Here is a 23,330-nt window from a genome sequence, read left to right as displayed (position 1 = left end):
GAATGGTACATAAAGGTCCAGCCAATGGTGTCTAACATACCCTGGGACAGAAGAGAAGCAGCACAGCAAATGTGACACTATGCAGTCCTCAAACACCTGAGCTTTGACATCACCATAGGAAAGGCCTATGGTCTTTCCTCTACCGCCTCCCTGGCTTTGGACAGGTCACTTGACTTTCCTGAGACAATTTTCCCACTGAGTTAACTGTAGGATAGTAACAACTTTGTTGGGTTATTGTGAGGAAAAAATGAAATTAGGCAAGCTAAGTTTTTGGCATGGGTAAACACTCAAAATATTAGCTGTGGTTATTAACCTGGACTACAGACAGTAAATAGTTAAGAGCTAGGAGACTTGACTTTGAATTCCAGCTCAGTCATTTCCTGTTGGCAGAACTATAAGATCTCTCCAATCGCATTTTTTATATCTGTGGGGAAGAATGTTTGAAGTCGAGGACCCCTCCATCTCTAATATTCCTGAATCCTAAGATATGGATGATGAAGACAGTTCACAGAGACTTCCTTATTACAAGGCTCAGCTTGCCAGGGCATTGGTCCAGGAGTCAGATGGTTGTGAGTTTGATAAAAGTAATAAAAATAGGGATACCAATACTAATATGGAAAAAAGTTATTTTCTTAAAAGTTGATGTGGGGGTATTACATAGTCAAGACTAACTTTGTTGAGGGAGGGATTTGGTAAAATCACAATGGGATGGAGCAGGGATTCATAGACTATACCTAAGGGCAAAATCCAGCCCTCATCCTATGTTTGTAAATGAGGTTTTATCAAAACACAGCTACACCTATTCATTTCCTGTGGTCTCTGGATGCTTTAGCACTATAAGGCAGAACTGGATAGAGGGTAAAGGCTATAGATGCAGGGTAAAGAAGCCACAGGGGAGATCTAGGAAGGGTTTGGTCCTAGGAAGGAGGAAAGAGATCAAAGAATCCTGCCCAAAGCATTCTAGAGGAGAGACTTTTAAAAAGAGACACATCTATTGAGTAATATAACATTATATTGTGGATCCACTGGATCCTCCAAAATATTCAGTTACAATTCAAAATTCATAATATATTGGGTGTTATTAAATTTCTAATTCCCCTTAAAAATACTTATTAAATGCTTATTATGTGCTAATCTTCTGAGTGCCTGTGTCTTACAAATATTAATTCTTCTTATTAACAACCTGGAAAGGAGTAACACTATTGTCCCCATTTCACAGACAAGGAAAATGAGGCATAGAGAGATTGTTGCGTAAGTGATAGAGATCAATTTTGAATGCAACTGTCTTATTCTATAGATTGTGCTGTACTGACTGCCTTACTATGAGTTTGAGGCTGAAAGTCTATGTGGTGGAATCTTTGATGGGCTGCTAGATTCCCCTGCAAGAATGATTTAACCCTCCCAGCTCCCACTGCCAGATCTCCCTGGGGACTGCTGCAGCCAAAGGAGAGCTGCCACTCCCAGGGCCACATCCCCATTCCAGCACAGCCTACATCCACGCCTGATCTACATGGAACTATACAGCACTCTCCCAACCTCACCTGCAGCTCCGGATCTCTGAAAGGTTATCCTGCCTGCAGAACTCCCCATGGGGTTGGCTGAGGCCCTCAGTGACATAATATCACAGTGCATCTTCACCTTCTGCCCAATCCTGCACCCTTCTCTTCCCTTCTCTTTCTTTCTCCAGACATTGATCCAGAAGAACTCCCTAACAAACCTCTTATATGTTAATCGAGTCTGATTCTTGGAAAATCCACTTGCAACAATTAACCTATGCTGACAAAGCATCATGAGCTTCTACGTTAGGTACACATCTCAGTAGCTTTAAATTTAATATAGTTGCTCTCATCTCTACCAGAGACTCAAAAACATTTTTTTCTCTTTTCCCTGGGGCAAGCTCCTACCTACCTCCAAAACTGGGTCCCCCTTCAGTCAACCCCCATGCCTTAGTTCCCTGTCTCAGAATGAAAACAGGTCCAGCGGATTCTATACTTTCTGCCTTTTCTGGTAAGAGCATATTCCTATGGGAAGCCACCCCTCTCTCCCTCCATCCATATCATGGGTATAGCAGTTTTCTCTCCATCTTTCCTGAACTTGTTTCAGAGGTGATCACATGACCCAGAACTGGCCAATCAAAGTGTTCCCTCACCCTAGTTATAGGGATTATTTAATGATGGGCCCATGACCTAAATTTGTCCAATGAGCATCAACCTGAAGACTTGCTGATGCCTTGCGGGGAAAGATGCTCTTTTATTACTGTGATTTGCTAAACTGCTAAAAACTTATGTTTGGAGCTGCTGGTAACCATTACAAAGGAGGAAAATTTTAAGAAATGAAGCCAGTACAGAAAGAGAGTCAAGAGGTGAAAGAAGCATCCCTGATTATATCATTTGAATGTCTGGTACCAGCCACAACTAAAGATGCCCCCATCCCTGCACTTTTCAATTGTGTGAGTGATACAGTTCATGTTGGATTTCTGTTTCTGACAAGTGAAAGAATCCTGAACAAATAGCAAGACCCCAGTGCAGAGAGTAGGAATTTGATGGGGTATTGGCCAGAACTTGTTCCCATGGGAGCCCTCAACTTTCAATTCAAAGCAAGCTCAGCAAGCCTGAGGCCAATTTTCAACATCTAAACAGCTATTGGATGGTCTTTTGGGACTTGCTTGGTTAGAGTCAGTCAGAACTTTGGCATTATAGGCATTACCTGCAGCCTGAAAAAGAGAAATACAAGAAGAGAAATATCTCTTGTTCCTCAAGTGAGGGTAGCATGGGAGTTCGGAGGCCTCACCTTCCTTGGGTACTTGTATGGGGCTGTTACTGACTTCACATGCTGCTGTAGCTCCTTGGTGAGCTGGTCCAGGTTGTGGAACAGAAACTGTGGGGCCAGAACTACAAATGCCTTCACCACCTACCGGGAGGATGAGGGCCAAGAGAGAAGGGATCAGTGTGTTGCCATATCCTGGAATAATACAGAAGTAGAGTTAAGGCTTCCTACCAAATCTACCACCTGTATATCCCCTCAACTGTGCCTCCAGATATTTGGGCAAAGGAAAGGGAACAAAGAGGGTTAACAATACCTAAGGTTCCAGTTATCTTTAAAGTGGCTTATTGGATGGGTAGGCAGGACTATAAATTAAAAAGTACCTTCACTTCATAACCTAGGGATAACAGAGAGTGAAAGGGAGAAACTTCTTAGAAGAGCAAAAAACAAAGACTGTAGTTTGTACCTCTATAAAAGGATAACCCAATTGTCATAATTAATTCATGGGAAATAAAATGAAATCATATATAGCAAGCCATAGCTCAGTGCTTGGCACAGAGGGATTTTCAGTAGAGGATCCCCTTTGGGCTTCCCTTGTCTAGTGGCTCCTATTATTTCCATGGGTGACATGACACATATCTGCCAGAGATATGATGTTCAACTTGTACCCTATCAAAATGTACTTGGACATTGACCCCCCCCCACCTCTGTACCTTACTTTTCTCTACACATATACCAAGTCTGTTAGACTCCATCTGGGCCTGTTTCTATAGCCGTAACATCAAAGGGGTCTTCTTCCTTATGTTCTTGTAAACCCCATGGCTTAGGGGCTCTACCCCTTGGCTCAAATCCCTCCTCTGTTCTAGTCAGGAATCAAATTTGGATTCAAATGGCAACCAGCAGAATGAAATAGCTGTGGCCTCATAATAATTGTCCTTGTATGGTGCGCCAGGCTTTGTTGCAAGCACTTTACAAATATTAACACATTTCATTCTCACAATAACACTTCATCTTACAGATGGAAACTGAGGCTCAAAAAGGCTGAGTAACTTGCCCAAGGTCACACAGCTAGTAAGTGGTAGGGCTTTCCAGCCCATAGATTTCATCAAATCTTAACCACCAAGCCATGTGCCTTCGTCTCCAAAAGTTGCACACCCCACCTCCTACCCCTGCAGCCACGGGCTACTGCTCCCATGTCACCTCTTTTCGGACAGGGTCTGGGCTGCTGATTACAGCTGTCTCAATTACAGCAGGATGCTCCATCAGTGCATTCTCCACCTCTGAGGGCCCAATCCGATACCTGTAGAAGAGCCTGTCTTTCAGAGAACACTAGACACTCAACTTCTTGGCCAGCCCAAAAGTTCAGAACCAGCCAGAATAAAGATCCAGATTACCCTTTCCAGCCCAGTAACGAAGCTCACCCACTGGAGTTAATGATATCATCTGACCGGCCTATGAACCGGAAATAGCCGTCTTGATCCTTGATTGCCCGATCTCCAAGTATCCAAAAATCCCCTCGAATGTTGGCTGCTGTCTTCTCAGGATTGTCCTGGTGACCACAGAGAGTCATAGTCACTAGAACTACAAAGCCTAAATCCTCTGCCCCAGGGCTGGCATGAACAGATTTGTAGATTGAACAACTACACATGATGGTCTTGCCCTCAGCCCTCAGATGGACCTGGAACTTTCCCTTTTATTTCAATTATTGTACCTAGTGTCTCTCAACTACTCTCCAGGGCCCAGTCTGATGGATACTATTGATTCATTTATTCACCTATGCTCTTGGGCATCATGTTGTAGTGAGCACACAATAAATGGCAGCAACTATTAGCATTGGATTTATTTAAGTGATTATTTCATCATCTTGGTATCAGAAGGTGTATGTTTGAGGTCTCCTCTGCCCATTTTTTCAATAGTAGTGGTCTTGGTTGACTCCTTTAATCTCTGACTTCACTATCCATCCTCATCTGTATAGCAAGCCAGTCAGGCTTGAGGATCATCTATTTCTAATGTTCCAACGTCTGAAGATAGGGAAGTTTCCACCTACATGGTAAGGTCTCAGTGTCATGTCTAGGATGGCTCTAAAGGATATCAATGGGGGACAGATACTTGGAGAGGGGCAGGGTTGCCTTGGGAGAGTACTGCTTTATGTAGTTTGGGGATAATAAACTTTTTGACATGGAACATTTTTGGGGGGGTGGAAAAGGGTAATAGGAGAAAGATAATTCTTCAAGAAGAAGAATTTGGAGTAGGTTAAGGATGGCAGGGGTGAATACCCAGTTTTGTTTTCTCTCCACAAAGTGCCCATTCTTGGACACTGGACCTGTCCCATGTCCTGTCATGGTTTACCTCTTGGGAGGTACATAACTTTGCCCCCCCCCCATCCCTCTCAGAGTCCACTATCTTCATAGAGAACAGAGGGGAGGAGTTGGTTCCTCACCACATAACCAGAGAAGATGCCTATAGGCCTGATAGGCTTTACTCTGATGCCAATGTCTCCCTCGATGCCAGGGGGCAAGACATTGCCCTTGTCATCCACGACCTGAAGGAGGAAGCAGATAGAAAGTAGATTCTATGTGGCTGGAGCAGCAGCATGGAAGAGCTGATCTGGTCTGATGGAAGACCCTCTTGCTCTAGTGGTGATTGAAAACAAGAACCAGAAACAAAGAGGAGCAAAGAATTTTACATCCCAACCTCTAATCCATCTACCTGGGATGGTTGAGGTAAACCCCCTTATTGAGACTGGACCAGATGACCTTGGGAAGAGAACCTCCTGTCTGTGGGAGCTCAGTAAATAGAATAGCTTCCCATGACCTTTGTAGGCCATGAACTTGGACATCAGACAGATCAAAACTCAAATTATGGCTCTTTACTACTTGACTTTGAGCTGCCTAAGTTCTATGTTTCACTGCCTTCATTTGTATGACAGAGATAATAACAGCTTATGTCACAGAATTATATGAGAATGAAGAAAAATATTTTAAAAAGGATATTAAAAATGATTATAGGGGCACCTGGGTGTCTCAGTCAGTTAAGCATATGCCTTCAGCTCAGGTCATGATCCCAGGTTACTGGGATGGAGCCTCATGTCGGGCTTCCTGCTCAGCGGAGAGCCTGCTTTCCCCTCTCCTTTTCTCCTCCCTCTCCCCTGCTGATGCTCTGTCTCTTTCTTAAATAAATAAATAAATAAATAAATAAATAAATAAATAAATAAAATCTTTAAAAAATGATTACACACCGAGTGTCATACACAATTGATGATTATTGAAATCTACACCTGAAACTGATGTACTACTATATGTTGGCTAATTGGATTTAAATTTTAAAACTTATGATCATAGTCAGGGGGAGGGAGAAGTAGGCAATTACAAATAACACTGAATAGAGTATAAGTTGTTATACATTTTAGATACATATATCTATGCATGTAACCATAAACAGAAATTCTATTTCTTGGAATTTAGCCCAAAGAAATAATAAGGGAAAAGAGCAAAATTTTAGGTAAAACATCTTGTTTAATGTTTTTACTAGTGAAAATTTTGGAAATCATCCATTGACCAACAAAAGGCATAAAGAGTAGTGGAACCATACTATCTATTACTAGGTAGTCATTAAAACTCATGTTGTAAGTAGATATTATTTGACCTGAAAAGATGGTCACCCAAGTTTGTTCAAGGATAAAAGTGAGTTACAAAATGATATGTCAAGACTGACTCTTATTTTTTAAAAAAAGTGTATATATTTATGTAAATAGCTAGCTACTTAATTTGCTATTCAAAGTGGTTTTCTCTGGATTATATAAATATGATTAATTTTCTTGTGTCTTTCCTTTCTCCCTTCCTCCCTTTCTTTCTTCTTTCCTCCCTTCCTTCCTTTCATTGTTACTCTTCCTTTTTAAATATGATTTAAATATGTTTAATTTCAATTATTTTTCCTCAGTGAACAATGTAATAAATAAATTACTGGAAAATTAGTGCATTCCCTATTTTTCCCTCCCTCCTTAGAGCCCTAACAAACCTGCACATCGTAATGAGGAATAGCAGTTCCCAGGTAACCAGGTTTGATTTTCATGTTCTTGGAAACTCTGCAAGTTACTCCCTGCAGAAAGTGGTAGATGGATTGGCAAACCTCAGGAGGAGTCATGTGGTCACAGAAAAAAACAAAGATTTAGTAGAGCAGAGCAGATCCTAACACAGTCATGAAGTGGCCTTTTCTTTGGTAGCTCCCTCTGTCCCTTTTCTTGGTCCCCCCCCAACCCTTGACTGGAACCCCCATCCTGAGGGGTTGCACTACATTGTTGGGAAAACAATCTGACTGATCCCTCCCCAGGGAAAAGGAACTGCCAGCCTCATCATAATCTATTTAGAAGGACCTATACTCTAACAGGGATGATGGACAACAAAAATCCTTTAAAACAGTATGGGATTAAATTACCTCTCATAAGAGAGCTAGCTCTGCTTGAATCCTAAAATGAATCCAACAGAGATGCTGGTATTGAAAGGAACATTCCCTAAACATTTCAGCTGGAAGTCCTTGCCACATAGCCATTGTCCTCACCCACATTTGCAAAGTTCTTCTACATCATATCACTCTCTTCCACAAGCTATCTCAGGAATCCTGCCAGGGAAACCTATTAGCCACAGAGGGGTGTGGGATGAAAGAGTGGAGAGGAGGAGGCCAGAGGTACTGAGAGTCACAAGAGGCATTGGAAAAGTTGCTGGGGAAACTATGCCTCAGGGTTTTTTTGATAAACAGTGTGGTACAGAGCAATATGAATTCACCTCATGCTCAAGGGGCCCCAAGAGTTCCAAGAAGACATCTCAGCAGGTAAGGTGGGGGTCTTAGCGGGTTCTTCTCCCCATTCCTCACTTTAGTCTGAGCAGCTTAGTACAGAGGATAACATGCTTGATAAATTCAGGTCTCTGCTGAAATGTTACCTCATTAAAGAGGACTTCCCTGATATCCATATCAGAAATACCAGTTCCTCAGCCTATCTCACCCCATCTCACCTGCTTTACTTTTTTTCCATAAAATGTCTCACTGTCTGCTATGTCATATATCTATTAGTTTATGTCTCAACACCCCCATTTCCACTGGAATGTAATGTCCAGGACAGTAGGAGCTTTGGCTGCTTTGTTGATGCTAAAACAGTACCTATTCCATAGTAGTTGCAAAATAAATATTTATTGAATAAGTGCATGATAAGTAGTGGCTCATATTTTTATTATCATAGAACCTTTGGAAGCCCACCAGGTTCACCAGCACATGGTTCCCCTAGGAGTAGGTACCGTTTCCGTCTGGCCATACAATTCTCGGATGTCCAATCCTGTCCGAGCCCTCCAGTTCTCCAAAATGTCTGGAAGGAGAGTGTCCCCTCCAGTGTAACAGTTCTGTAGATGTGGGAACTTGTAACTGAAGGAGAGAAGAGAGGTAAATATTCACCCTGAGCCTCCCTAGAACCAACTCTGTCCAGGCCTAGAGAGGATTCTAGGTACTTTAATGATGAGGTAGGCTTCACAGGGCAACCTATGCTTAACAGGTCAGAGAGATGAGCATATGTGTATGTGGTGGACATGGGAGGATGGGCCAATAAACCCACAGGCTCTTACCAACCCCCAAAGCCTCATCACCTAGAAAAATCCTGTTGTATCAACATCTGGTAAATGATGGGTGCTCCTATAAAGTTGTTGATTGGGTAGCTGGACAGCACCTGGAGGGAGAGAGCCGACTGACACTAAGCACCAGGTTAGGTACAGAACTTACCAGCATGCACAGTGGTTGCAAGCATGGGTCCTGGAGTTGAGCTCTGGAAATCTTACTTTCTTTATTCTATTTCAGACCAAATTCTTAAGTCAAAAATAATAGAGAAATAACCACCTATCATTTTAAAGAAAGGGTCCAGGACTAATTTGGAATATTTTTGTCAAATTCTGGCTCACTATTCCTGCCAATTTAATGACCAGCCCCCATTAACACACCTCTAGAATTATGTAAACCCCTAGTCACCAAGGGAAGGAGCTCAGTTACTGTTGCAAATCAGAAATATTGTCTTGGTTAAGTCACTTAACCTTCCAGGACTAGCTTTGTTAACAGATGAATTCCAGCCCTATTTTCCTGAAAATATTTTTGGGACATAATTCAGGTAGAAAAGTGCTTTGAAAAGTTAAAAGTACTGGGGTGCCTTGGCGGCTTAGTCAGTTAAGCTTCCAATTCTTGGTTTTGGCCTGGGTCATAATCTAGCCTATTGTTGGGCTCTATGCTCAACAAGGAATTTGCTTGAGGATTCTCTCTCCCTCTCCCTCTCCCTCTCCCCTCCCCCTTCTCATGCTCTCTCTCTATCTAAAGTAAATAAATATTTTTTTTAAAAAAGAAAAATCGTAAGTACCTATAGACAATTCATTAGAAATGTTACTAAAAATAGCTAGAACTGAATACTTGCCAGCCCCTGTTCTATCTCATTGAATTCTCACAATAACCTCATGGAGTATGTATTATCAGTCCCGTTTTAAGAAGGGAAAACTAAGAGGTTTAATTAAGTAATTTGCTCAAGGTCATACAACCAGCAGTGAGTGGAACCAGCATTACTGGCCTGTACTTTTAACTATTATGCAACACCAACTCCATCCCATGTTTTGCTTCACACATACTTTACTATAAAGAGTGGTTCAGGCAAAAATGTCTAGAAAAAAATACTAACATTAGCACATCACACAGTTATTTCCTCTGAGTGTTCTTAATGAACTGGTATAAGTGATGAAAATTTTCTCATTTTCCTTATTGCTTTGCCTTGCAGGAAGCCCAACATGCAATCAGCTACTTATTTGCTATACTTCTCCTTACTTTTCTTAATTTCACCCTCTCAACCCACTGAAATCCCCATCCTATATTTTCCTAATATGCTTTACAATTTTACATCTGTTTTCTATTTTTGACACTTAACACAAGCCACTTCAAATCCTTTCAGAAGGAGGCAGTTACTCTATTTAAATTTGTTTAAAATAGGGAGTAATGGAACCATCTGTAAAGAATCTCTTGAGAGAACCTAGACCATGCTTGACCTTTGATCTTTAAGTATGCCATCCATGTCTCAGTTTGCTCCCAGGGTCTCTATTGCCAGCCAAACAGAAATCTGAGTGAGCCATTAATCACTTCAGAGACCTGAAGGCCTCAGAACATCAATGGTCCAATTCTCCATCACAAGTAGAATCTAACATAGTGTATGACTTTGCAAGCAAAATAAACCCATTTACATGGCTTTGATGGTACAGGGTCATGTAATATATAAATATTATTTAATGGCTGACCCATGAATTTCCATAGGAAAAACTCTACCTAATATTCAACACCAAAAAGCAAGAGCCCATTAAATATGTTTTGGGTAATGAATGGCCTATGATGACTGCCTCTTAAACATATTTCTTTTATCTGTATATGGGTCTCTCTGCTTTCTTGGATCAGGAGCTCAATGAGGGCAGGGACCTTTCCATCTCGCTTACTGAATACTGTCTATCCATGTGGCAAGACTTAGTAAAAAAAAAAAAAAGCCGAGTTGAAAGAAACCATAATAAATTGGAGTGTGCAAACCTTGAACTTCTTCTGACCATCAGGTGCAAACTGGATCCTATCTTACCTTTAGAATGATGACTGGGTCAAATTTTGGCAAGAGATGGATAAATGAGCATGCTCCTACTGCCCAAGGTTCCAGAAATGAAGCTATGATGTTCAATATCCAAGCTGTGTCTGATATGACCCACATTATGTCAGAAGGCTGCATGTCTGTCCAAACACTGAGAATATAGAAGAAATACATGTGTATATACATGAGTGCATGATGGGATAGGTGGAGAATGAGTGTGTGGTGGGCAGAGGGGAAAGTGTGTTTGCATAAGTGTATGGATATCTAAGTGTGTGTGTGTGTGTGTGTGTGTGTGTGTGTGTAGCACTGTGCATAACTATAAGGAGGCAGGGGGAAGGGGAGTTGTTCTATCCACACACCCCTATTTCAAGAAGAAGCGAGTATTCAGAAGGTGTGATCCCAGTAGACTTGACTTAACAGATAACTAGGTCTCATTGTCATTTTATCCCCAGAACTTAGTAATTTGGGGCATGAGGTAACTACCCAGAAAATGTTTACTAACAAAAGACATATAAGTGAATATTCTAAAAAAAGTGGCCTTGCTAAGTTCAAGTTTGGCCAGATAGACCTTTGGTTTTCTTAAAGAATCATGAATTGCCTGAGCACAGTGGAAGGTATTATACAGGATGAAATGTGTGTCTTTCTCTCTTCAGACCAGAATAAAAGTTGTTAGCCCTGTCTTAGAGCAAAAATGATTCAGGCTAGACACAAAGAACTTCCCTGTGCCTGGGAATCACCATAGTCTCTTACTGAAGATGATTAATATTTTCAGCTCTGTAGGGAAATTGTGTCCTATTGGGACCAAATTTTGAGGTGAGGGGTGGAAATTTAATATCTTACATTTAAGTGATTTATCACTCCACCTTTTGGAAACTGCATTTTTACTATAGCTCTTCTATTAACTAATTTAATCTTCTGGCACTACAGGTTCATAGATGGGACATTTAAGTTTTTGAGATTTTTTTTGCATTAAAATATTTTTCCAGTTCTAATAATAGACTTAACATGATAAGCAGGATATCCTGAAAAAAGAAAGAAGACTCTGAATATCTCTTAGTATTATTGCATGACAACCTTGGCACAATATTTTCTGATTCCTTTGATGAGGTTGATATATAGCAAAAGGTAATTTTGAATTATAGAATCTTAGATTACCTCATTACGGTTGACGCTTGAACACTGTGGGTTTCAACTGCATGGGTCCACTTACATGCAGATTTTTTTCAATAGAGTACATGTACAATAGTGTAAATGTATTTTCTCTACCTTATGACTTTCTTAGTAAAATGTTCTTTTCTCATGCTTACTTTATTGTAAGAATAGAGTATATAATGCATATAACATACAAAATATGTTTACTATTTATGTTATTAATAAGGCTTCTGGTCAACAGTAGCCTATTAGTAGTTAAGTTTTGGACTCCTAACTCTGGGAAATGAACTAGGGGTGGTGGAAGGGGAGGACGGCGGGGGGTGGGGGTGACTGGTGGGCGGGCACTGAGGGGGGCACTTGGCAGGATGAACACTGGGTGTTATTCTGTATGTTGGCAAATTGAACACCAATAAAAAATAAATTTATTATTAAAACCAAAGTTTTGGAGTAGTCAAAAGTTATCCCTGGATTTTCAGCTACACAGGGGCCAATGCCCCTAACCCTTGTATTACTCAAGGGTACACTATAATCCAATTATAGCTTCTACCTCAACAGATTTGAAAAGTAATTTGATGCTGATATCCAAAATGCCCTCCTGGAATGTGGGTGGCATCAAAACAAAACCAGCATTCCAAGAACAAGATATAGATTGGACTGGGAGGGGGAAATGCATATATACCCTGTGGTAATCCCATTAGACATATGGCTTAAAGTACTCAAAGCACTGAGTACTTGGAGATATCAAGTTATCCGAAACAAAAATGTCCCACCAAAGGTCACTAGATACCCAGCTTGCTAAGTTATGCTCCCTCTTGCCCCACTTCTCGACTGTCTTTCTCAGAAGCACCAGATGGTAGCCCATTCAAAGAAAACTGTATTTGAGCTTGGTTAATTCTCAAGCCCTGTAGTTCTCTGTAGAGAGAAAAGTTTTCTCTTACCCAATATCCATTTTGGCCTTCATGCCCAGGCTTGAGTGGGAATGTTCCACCATCTTGGGAAGGCCAGTAGTCCCACTGGTGAAGTAGATGGCAGCTGCTTCTTGGCTTCCTGTCTCTACACAGCAATGAGTGGTAGATGCTTCTCTGACAAAGACACAGATTGTCACATTCTCAGATGCTCTCTGGACACCAGATGTCCTGGCGACTCATTTCTTCTCACATTCCCCCATACTGGCAAGGGCAAGTCAGCCAACGCACTTCAGAAGGTGTGCTTATGAATGGTTAAGATCAAGGGATTCTGAGTCAGTCACACTTGGACTCAAATGCCACTGAAATGTGGCACTTTAACTATGTGACTTTGGACTATTTCACTTCTCTGAGTTTCACTTTCTATATCCGTGAAATATCATCAATAATACCCATCTCATAGAGTTACTGAGAAAACTAACTGTAACACAAAGAAAATGTGTTATTCAGCAAAAACTCAATAAATTTTAATCTGATTGTTGTTAGGAGCCCTTGCATGATATCAGGTAAATAGTAGGTGCTCATTTAGTTTTAGTTTTTGCAATATAACCTCTTCTGTTCCCTTGACCTCCCTCTCTTGAGCATCTCCTCTAGTGTCCCAATTTCAAGTCATTAAAAGCTGGTTGCATGTTGTCTCCTTCTCTGACAGTTATCGTTAAAATAATGATGTTAGAAAAAGCTTTTGTTCTCCCTAAGGGTTTCCTAAGATCTATGTCTCTAATGGAGGGAGTCCAGACATGTAACGAAACTCCTGCTCATAAGTTCAGTTTCTACCTTTGGTGAAAACACAGGCTGAGACATACAAATACTCACCGCAGTAGTGTCCTAAAGTCTAGCCACCCATCCCGGCTTTTCTCAGACACCAGTAGCTTCGTTTTCAGAGAAGGGCAGTCAGAGGCTATGGTGTCCACTAACTGGGCCACTTCATCCCCAGCCACGATGGCCCTGGCTTTAGACACCTGCAGCCTATAGAGAATGTCCTTGGTTCTCATTTGGATAGTCCCGGGAATGAAGACGAGGCCTAGAGAAGCCAAATGTCTTAGAGAGAACTGGAAAGGAGGATTATTTTCTGCCCTAGAAAAGCCTGATGTAAACAACCAGTGGGGAACAAATGGGGAAAGAGAGGTTGGAGAAGGGGTGACCAATGGGTGATATCAATAACAAGGCATCCAAGGTCAGAGAGAGATTTGAACACATATTTCCTGGGGGTGTTAGAACTATAAGGGATCTACCAGGGCTACAGAAACTGGGTTGCCTGATATGCCATGGACAGTCTAACACACACACACGTACACACACAATGCCTTAAAGGAGTTTCCTGTTTCAAAAGACTTTCACACAGTAATTAAACTAAGGAAAGGCACTTGAAATTTCTCCATCCTGCAATGCAGGTCCTGTTCTAGGGCCTGGTTACTTCTCCAAAACCTGGAACACTGAATTTTCTTGGGGAAGACACCTCTTGGTTTTCTGTTTTTGTTACCTATCTTGATGAGACTCAGGTAATTTTGTTTATTCTTTGGACAATAACTAGAATTATAGTTCATCATTCACAGAGCTGATTTCACACGTTCCTCCTGATGGAACAGCTTTTACCCTTGGTTCACTTTCTTCCCATTCTTAACACTTCAGGATCCATATTGCAGATCTGTTAACCATCTCCGGTGTATCTCCACCATGATGGCCATGTTGAGTAAGGGACACAGAATAACCAACCTCTCCCTCACTGACTTCTCCTTCCCATAATCTCTTAGTGCATCATCTTCTTTGTGGGGCCTCAAAGGCCTACGGTTGTTTCTACTTCCTCTGATTACTCCTACGTCTTGATCATACTTACATCTTCCACCTTATTGATGAGAATATCTGTTATATGTGAGGGAGGCCAGGATGGGTAGGGTGAGAATGAGGGTAGGTTGTACAGGAGTTTCTGGGACTCTTTCTTATACCTCCTCTCTTTCATATCTAAAGGTTGATGATTCTTGAATTTCTGTCTCCATCTCAGATGTTGTGCCCTTCAATGCAACTTCTCACTTCCCATCTCTTTTCTTTTTCTCATACATATTTCTGATTGAGATATAATTGAAATATAACAGTGTACTAGTTTTAGGGGTACCACATAATAATTTGATATATGGATATATTAATGAAATGATTACCATTCTAAGTTAACATCTATCACCACACATCATTACATTTTTTTTTTCTGGTGATAACTTTTAAATTCTACTCTCTTATGGGGAAAATTAACAAGGCAGGAAACGACAAATGTTGGAGAGGATGCAGAGAAAAGGGAACCCTCTTACACTGTTGGTGGGAATGTGAAATGGTGAAGCCACTCTGGAAAACTGTGTGGAGGTTCCTCAAAGAGTTAAAAATAGACCTGCCCTACAACCCAGCAATTGCACTGCTGAGGATTTACCCCAAAGATGCAGATGCAATGAAATGCCAGGACACCTGCACCCCGATGTTTCTAGCAGCAATGTCCACAATAGCCAAAGTGTGGAAGGAGCCTCGGTGTCCATCAAAAGATGAATGGATAAAGAATATGTGGTTTATGTATACAATGGAATATTACTCAGCCATTAGAAATGACAGGTACCCACCACTTGCTTCAATGTGGATGGAACTGGAGGGTATTATGCTGAGTGAAGTAAGTCAATTGGAGAAGGACAAACATTATATGGTCTCATTCATTTGGGGAATATAAATGATAGTGAAAGGGAATAGAAGGGAAGGGAGAATAAATGGGTGGGAAATATCAGAAAGGAGACAGAACATGAAGACTCCTAACTCTGGGAAACGAACTAGGGGTGGTGGAAGGGGAGGAGGGCCGGGGTGGGGGCGAATGGGTGACTTGCACTGAGGGAGGCACTTGACAGGATGAGCACTGGGTGTTATTCAGTATGTTGGCAAATTGAACACCAATAAAAAATAAATTTATTATTAAAAAAACTACTCTCAGCGACTTTCGAATACACAATACAGTTCCCATGCTGTACATTACATTCTCCGGATGTTATTTTATAACTGGAACTTCTTATCCCTTCTTGAAAACCACATGGGTACCCCATAATTCAATAGTTACCAAATTGAACCTTCCACCTTACCCTGACAGCCCCATACCTACTTTTCCCTGTGGTCCTCACTTCAGTGAAGCCCACGGCACCCACCCAGTGCCAGAATATCTATGACTTCTCCATCTCTCTGGCTTTATTCCTCTATCATATGCCATTCATCAAAAAATGGTGTTCTCAGTTTCCTCCTAATTACCTCTTAAATCCAACCAATTACCTCCATCTCCAAAACCCTATCCAAGGTTGAAGCCATCATCATTCCTTATTTCCTGTCTGGGTTTCCCACACCTGCTCGCCCTCCTTCATCCTATCAATATGCACCATCCATGGTGACCCCTAAGGAACAAAGTATGATCATGTCACTCAATCCATCCATGCTTTTCCATTCCTCACTCGATAAGGATGCAAACTCCTCACCATGGCCCCCAGGACACTTCCCATCTTTCCAGGGTCACTTGCCACTACTTTATCCTTGCTGCCTCTAAACACGCAGATATCCTTTCAGTTTTTTGCATAACTTGCAAGGTTTCATCCTCTCTGTGCTGTTCTCTCTGCTTGGGGCATTCCTCTCTGCATCTTCTTCTGGCTGAATCCCACTTATCCTTCAGATCCTAGCCCAAATATCACTCCACTGAGACGTCAGTGGCCCCCTCAGATTTCATAATAGCGGCTGGCAAAATTTTTCTGCAAAGACCCGAACAGTAGGTATTTTAGGCCTTGTGGGCCAGATGCTCTCTGTCCTAACCACTCAACCTGCCATTGTAGTGCAAAATCAGCTACAGACAATACATAAACAGGACATGGCTGTGTTAAAAAAAAAAAAAACAAACAACCCTCTATTTGCAAAAACAAGCTGCAGACCAGATTTGGTCTATAGGTCATAGTTTGCCAACTTTTTTCTTCCAATAGCTTCTTATGAAATTCTTGTGCCACTTATCAAAATTGTGATTAAATAATTATGTGTGCAATTAATAGTTTAAAGTTATCTCTCTCCAAATCTCTTTAAGCCCCATGAATTTATATTCCATGTTTTGATTACTGTATTAGCAACCTCTAGCACAGTGGTTGGTGCAGTTTACTTAAATAATTGGAAGAAGGGTGGTATTTCCATATGAGGAGAGACAGCATGCTATGTAGAGGGGGCATCTTTTGCGAGGGGCAGGTGGTGGAATTTCTTTGCCATCAGCTTCACCAGGGAAATAGTAATCAGGCCAGGTGGTCATTTACCAACCTGCTCGCATGCAGCCCAGGGTCACTAGCCACCACTCAGGCACTCGGGGCAGCACCATCACCACACGGTCCCCACGCTGCAGGCTACATGCCCCTGAAAGGACATTGGCTGCCTGCTGGCTGAGTTCACTCAGTTGGCTGAAGTTCCACACTATTTCATTTCCATCACCGCTCACCCACCATAGGGCTGGGCCTGGAGGTCGCTTGCCAGCCTGAAGAAAGAGAACACCTGCTGATCAGGGTGGGCTGGCTCACAGGCATGTAGAATAAATCCTGTCTTGGAATTATCACATCAATGCTTAGTAAACTTTTTGATCTCAGGACTGTTATACACTCTAAAGCGCTTTTATTTATATGGCTTTTATCTATCCATATTTACTATATTAGAAATTGAGAAATTTTACAAATGTGTACTTTTACAAATAACAGTAACAAGCCATTATATCTTACCACAAATATGTTTCAATGAAGACTGTGTACTTTCTAAAACAATAGAAAGTGGCTTTGTTTCACATTTTTTCAAGTCTCTTTAACACCTTCAGCACCTTCCTTAAGAGAAGACGGTTGGATTCTGGTATCTGTTTCTATCACTTTCTTTCTTTTCACCTGCTATGTATATATTCTCTGGAAAATACCACTGTGTACTTGTCAGAGTATGACAGCAAAAAAGGCAAATGTTATTTATCTTAGATTTATTTGCTTGTTATCCTCCCTCTATTTATGTATATATTTTTGTTTTTCAATTATGGTCAAATATACATACCATAAAATCTACCATCTCAATCATTTTTAAGTGTACTGTTCAGTGGTAATAAGTGTATTTGTATTACTGTGCAATTATCACCACCATCCATCTTTCTCATCTTTCTGGATGGAAACTCTGTCCCTATTATACAAGAAATCCCCAGTTCACCCTCCTCCCAGCCCCTGGCAACCAGCATTCTACTTTCTGTCTCTGAATTTGACTGCTCTAGGAACCTCATATAAATGGAACCATACATTTGTCCTCTGACTGGTTTATTTCACTTAACCTAAAATCTTCAAGGTTTATCCTTCTAGCATACAGTGGAAATTTCATTTTTTAAAAGACTGAACAATATTTCATTATATGGATGTGCCACATTCTGTTGAATGGATAAATTCATTCATTTACTGACCCTACCTTTTGGCTATTGTGAATAATCCTGCTATGAACATGGGTGTACAAATATCTTTCCAAGACCTTTTCAAGACCCTGCTTTTCATTTTCATCCATTTCCATGTATTTTTTAAGTTCTTCTTTGATCTCCTGGCTGACCCATTCATTGTTTAGTAGCATATTGTTTAACATCCATGTATTTGTGGTCTTTCCAAATTTTTTCTTGTGGTTGGATTCAAGTTTCACAGTGTTGTGGTAAGAACATAGGCATGGTATGATCTGTCTTCTTGAGGAGCTGCCCCACTGTTTTACATGGAAACCATACCATTTTACAAACCCACTGGTAATGCACAAGGATTCCAATTTGTCTTAGCTTTGTTCTGAAATAGTTTTGATTTCACAGATTACCCTGAAAGAATCTCAGGTATCCTCCGGGATTCCATACCATAGTTTGAGATCAGAACTACAATGTCAAAGATAAAATTTAATAGTAATCGTGTTAGATATTTCAAAATTCCTCAGTTGCATCATTTTGCACTTTGACAAGTAAGGTGGAAACGTGTCATTTTCCTTATATTCCTGTCAACAGAGCATGTCAAATTTCTGTATTTAACTAAATGGTAGGTAAAATATTATTTCAGTGAAATTTTATATCACTCTTACTATGAGTGGGGTTAATTATTTTTTCTTATATTTAAGGGCCATTTGAGTTCACGTTTTTTATAAAGATTTTATTTTTAAATTAATCTCTATGCCCAATATGGGGCTTGAACTCACAACCCCAAGATCAAGAGTCACATGCTCTAACAACTGAGCCAGCCAGGCACCCCTGGATACACTTTTCTGTAAACTGTCCATTCATACACCTTGCCCACTTGTACATTTGGTTGTATCTCTTTATTTTTGATTTCTAGGAGCTCTTTTTGTCTTGGGAATATTAACTCTTACGGTGTCATAGGAGTTGAATATCTTCCCCTGATTGCCATTCATTTCTTTATTTTATTTATGGTATTGCTTGTCAATGTAGTGGTTTTTTTATATTTATGTAGCTAATTTTTTAAATCATTTCTTTTATGGATTCAGAATTCTGAATCATGGTAATAAAGACCTTCTTCATTATTCTAAGGAGATATAACTTTTAAAGAAAAGTCAGAAACCTAAATTTTTATCTGAAAAATTTCAATTTTAAAATGTTGACTTAGGGGGCAGGGCAAGATGGCAGAGGAGTAGGGTCCTCAACTCACCTGGTCCCACCAACTTACCTAGATAACTTTCAAAACATCCTGAACACCTACGAATTCAAACTGATATTTAAAGAGAGAAAAGCTGGAACGTGACAGAGAGAAGGGTTTTCACTTCTAGCAAGGTAGGAGGGCAGAAAAAAATAAAATAAAAAAGAATCAAGTGGGGGAAGGGCACTGCGAGATGCCCAGCTAAGGCCAGGTAGTGAGAGCCTCTGGGACAGGAAAGCCCAGCCCCGGAGAAGCAGGAACTTTAAAAATCCACACCGATTCTTCCCAGAAGGAAAAGTGCTCAGCAGGGAAATCGGGCCGAATCACAGGGGGGCAGTGAAGCCTCCAGTTTCCCAGAGTCGCTAATAGAGGAAGTGCGCCCAGGGGAGAGCTCACCACAAACCGTGGGCTGATCTTCTTAAAGGGCTGGAGTGCACCTGGCAGGGCATCTGGGAGAATTCCATCGTTTAGGCGGGTTGCTCTGGATGGAGGGGTCTGCGCTCTGCTGCCTTCGGGAGATGCGGGCCCCAAAAGCGCTATTCCAGCAGCACAGGGTCCTGGATCCCAGGGTGCTGGGGGACACAGCCCACGATTCCTCACTCCCCAGGACAGGCGGAGATGGGGAAGGCACAGGACAGCGAGGACTCTCCTGCTGCTGGGCGCCCCCAAGCTGTGCAGATCTAGGCCCCGCACCAGCCTGGGAGCTTCTAGGCCAGTGCGGACTGGGAGACTGCATTAGTTACTGTAAGGAGCGGACTCCAGAGCTGGAGACCTGGCTGCCGCCATTGTCATTGCTCCTCCTTGTTTCACCACGTGCCTGGGAGAGGCGGGGCTACCAGAGAGCAGGGGCCTCACAGGATAAACAGCTCCCACTGAGCCCAGCCCTCAGAAGGGGGGGCATCTCCCCTAGGTACACACACTTGAGAATCAGCACAGCAGACCCCTCCCCCAGGAAAACTGCTGGAAGAACAGGGGAAGAGCAAGTTCTTGACCAAGCAGTGCTGGAAAGCTCCCGGGAAAGTCGAGGGATTTAGTATATAGAACTAGAGGGCAACCTCCCTTACCTTCCTTTTACCAGTACAACTCATTTTTATATGAGACTGAAAAAATCCAATATATTTTCTCTTTTCCCACCTTAACTACAATATTTTACCACCTCTTCATTTTTAAGTTTCTGTCTTTTTGACGTTCATATTTCTACAATTACACGTCCTAGATATATTTTCCACTACTGGAGTCCCTTCAACATAATCAATTCAATTTTGGGAGAGAAAGGAAATTTTTTGTCTGTGTGTGTGTGTTTTGTTTTTTCTGCCTCAGTTTGTTCTACAATGGCAAAAGGTAATACCTTCTAAAACATAACCAGCATGCACCCAGCACCAAGTGATATACCATGCTGGTTCATTCTGTGAGATTATATTCTCTCTTCATTCCCATTCTGCCCCCCTCTTTTATCTCATTTATCTTTTGGTGGTCAATGTTGGGGATTTCTACTGTATTGCTGGTTTATATAAATATGGGACGGAGCCTCATCTAACCCACAGAACGTAATACACTCAAAACCAAGAGATAACCTTCTAGAACCCCTCAGGTAGACTACATTCTCCCTCCACTACAACTTCTTCACCATCTCCCAGTTCCCCACCCTTTTTTCTTTCTTCTCTTTTTTTCCCTCTTTACTTTTGCTTTTTTATTTTTTTTTTCTTTTTCTTTGGGATTCTTGGCCATGTATATTTTACTACGTTGCTTTAAAATTTGCTTTTCACTTTAGTGGTCCTTTTGTTATATTTCTTTCTGATCTTTGTTTTCATTTTCTGGTCTCTGACCTCATCAGAATCATCTAGGGTGAAATTTGCTTAGGCTAATACATGTGCTTAGGCTGTGGTTTATATTCTAGACTCAGCCCACTCATGGACCACTCCTCACTGAACAAAATGACCAGAAGGAAGAATTCACCACAAAAGAAAGCAGAAACAGTACTACTGTCACAGAATTAAGAATATGGATTACAATTCGATGTCAGAAAGCCAATTTAGAAGCACAATTATAAAGCTACTGATGGTTCTGGGAAAAAAGCATAAAGGATTCTAGAGAATTCATGACTGCAGAATTTAGATCTAATCAGGATGAAATAAAAAAATCAATTAAATGAGATGCAGTCCAAACTGGAGGTCCTAACCACGAGGGTTAATAAGGTGGGAGAAAGAGTGAGTGGCATAGAAGACAAGTTGATGGCAAGGAAGGAAGCTGAGGAAAAAGGAGAAAAACAATTCTGAGACACCATGAGGAAAGGTTAAGGGAAATAAATGATAGCCTCAAAAGAAAGAATCTACGTATAATTGGGAAAATGCAGAGAGGGACAGAGGGACAGAAAGCGTATTTGAACAAATCAGAGCTGAGAATTTCCCTAATTTGGGGAGAGAAACAGGCATTCAGATTCAGGAGATAGAGAGTCCCCCCCGCCCCCCCGAATCAGTAAAACCGGTCAACACCTCAACATATAATAGTGAAACTTGCAAATTCCAAAGATAAAGAGAAAATCCTTAAAGCAATGAGAGACAAGAGATCCCTAACTTATATGGGGAGAAATATTAGATTAACAGCTGACCTTTATGCAGAGACCTTGCAGGCCAGAAAGGGCTGGCAGGATATATTCAGCGTCCTAAATGAGAAGAACCTGCAGCCAAGAATACTTTATCCAGCAATGCTCTCATTCAGAATAGAAGGAGAGATAAAGAGCTTCCAAGATAGGCAGAAACTGAAAGAATATGTGACCAGCAAATCAGCTCTGCAAAAAATATTAAAAGGGAGCCTGAAAGAGAAAGAGGAAGCCCAAAGAAATGATCCACAAAAACAGGGACTGAATAGGTATTATGATTAAACTAAATTCATATCTTTTTTGGGGGAGGGGGAGTTACATTAAAAAAAACCCACAGTTACATGATTTCATGCTCCATAAGCACAAAGAGGTAACACTGCTATAATTATAAACTGAGAATATACTTACACTTAACTTTCAGGGCAAGTTTTGCAGGGTATTACCCATACATGTCCATGGGATGAATCATAATTAGAAGTCTGATGTGGGTGAATGGTGGCATAAAACTGAACTTGTTGGCTTTCTCACCACTACTTATTGACCTAATTATTCACAAAAGCTCCCAAACTTATGAAAATTTAATAGGAAAAATCCTACTCATCCTGCCTCTATAAGCTTAACTGTCATTTGCCATTTTTTAAGTCCACAATAATTTAAAATATACCCTGGCGTCACACCCTTGAGATGTGACTTATTTAAATTAAGTATACTTAAGTAGTGATATTCTTTTTTTATTGGAGTTCAATTTGCCAACATATAGCATATTACCCAGTGCTCATCCTGTCAACTGCCCCCCTCAGTGCCTGTCACCCAGTCACCCCAACCCCCTGCCCACCTCCCTTTCCACTACCCCTTGTTCATCGCCTAGAGTTAGGTATCTCTCATGTTCTGTCACCCTTACTGATATTTTTACTCATTTCTCTCTTTTCCCCTTTATTCCTCTTTGAATAGTAACTGTGAATGTGAATGGACTAAATGATCCCATCAAAAGATGCAGGGTTTCAAACTGGATAAAAAAGAAAGATCCATCTATTTGCTGTCTACCAGAGACTCATTTTAGATCAAGGACATCTCCATCCTGAAAATGAAAGGTTGGAGAACCATTTACCATTCAAATGGTCCTCAAAAGAGTATTATACTGAGTGAAATAAATCAATCAGAGAAGGACAAACATTATATGGTCTCATTCATTTGGGGAATATAAAAAATAGTGAAAGGGAATAAAGGGGGAAGGAGAAAAAAAGGGGTGGGAAATATCAGAAAGGGAGACAGAACATGAGAGACTCCTAACTCTGGGAAACGAACAAGAGGTGGGTGAAAGGGAGGAGGGCGGGGGATGGGGGTGACTGGGTGATGGGCACTGAGGGGGGCACTTGGCGGAATAAGCACTGGGTGTTATACTATATGTTGGCAAATTGAACTCCAATAAAAAAAAAAACAAATGGTCCTCAAAAGAAAGCTGGGGTAGCCATTCTCATATCAGATAAATTAATGTTTATGCCAAAGACTGTGGTAAGACATGAAGAGGGACAGTATATCATACT

The 23,330-nt window shown here is 41.1% G+C and overlaps 1 protein-coding gene across 2 annotated transcripts in view; it reads right to left on the bottom strand.

The window, feature by feature from the left end:
- LOC129520089 (acyl-coenzyme A synthetase ACSM2A, mitochondrial-like) overlaps positions 1-23,330 on the bottom strand; it is a 35,090-nt gene that overhangs the window by 5,493 nt on the left and 6,267 nt on the right. For both annotated transcript variants that reach the window (XM_055341045.1, XM_055341044.1), the window contains exons 3-13: positions 16,819-17,029; positions 13,330-13,537; positions 12,490-12,633; positions 10,394-10,550; positions 8,394-8,473; positions 8,052-8,175; positions 6,781-6,861; positions 5,204-5,305; positions 4,185-4,312; positions 3,964-4,063; positions 2,791-2,910 (exon numbers count right to left, since the gene is read on the bottom strand). In XM_055341045.1, the coding sequence (XP_055197020.1) occupies positions 2,791-2,910; positions 3,964-4,063; positions 4,185-4,312; positions 5,204-5,305; positions 6,781-6,861; positions 8,052-8,175; positions 8,394-8,473; positions 10,394-10,550; positions 12,490-12,633; positions 13,330-13,537; positions 16,819-17,029 (1,455 nt within the window). The remainder of the gene's footprint in view (positions 1-2,790; positions 2,911-3,963; positions 4,064-4,184; positions 4,313-5,203; positions 5,306-6,780; positions 6,862-8,051; positions 8,176-8,393; positions 8,474-10,393; positions 10,551-12,489; positions 12,634-13,329; positions 13,538-16,818; positions 17,030-23,330) is intronic.

The sequence above is a fragment of the Nyctereutes procyonoides genome, unplaced genomic scaffold (assembly GCF_905146905.1).
Source record: "Nyctereutes procyonoides isolate TBG_1078 unplaced genomic scaffold, NYPRO_anot_genome, whole genome shotgun sequence".
Taxonomy (NCBI): Eukaryota; Metazoa; Chordata; class Mammalia; order Carnivora; family Canidae; genus Nyctereutes; species Nyctereutes procyonoides.
The sequence above is the reverse complement of the archived record's forward strand: the minus strand, read 5'-3'. Positions and strand labels throughout refer to the sequence as shown.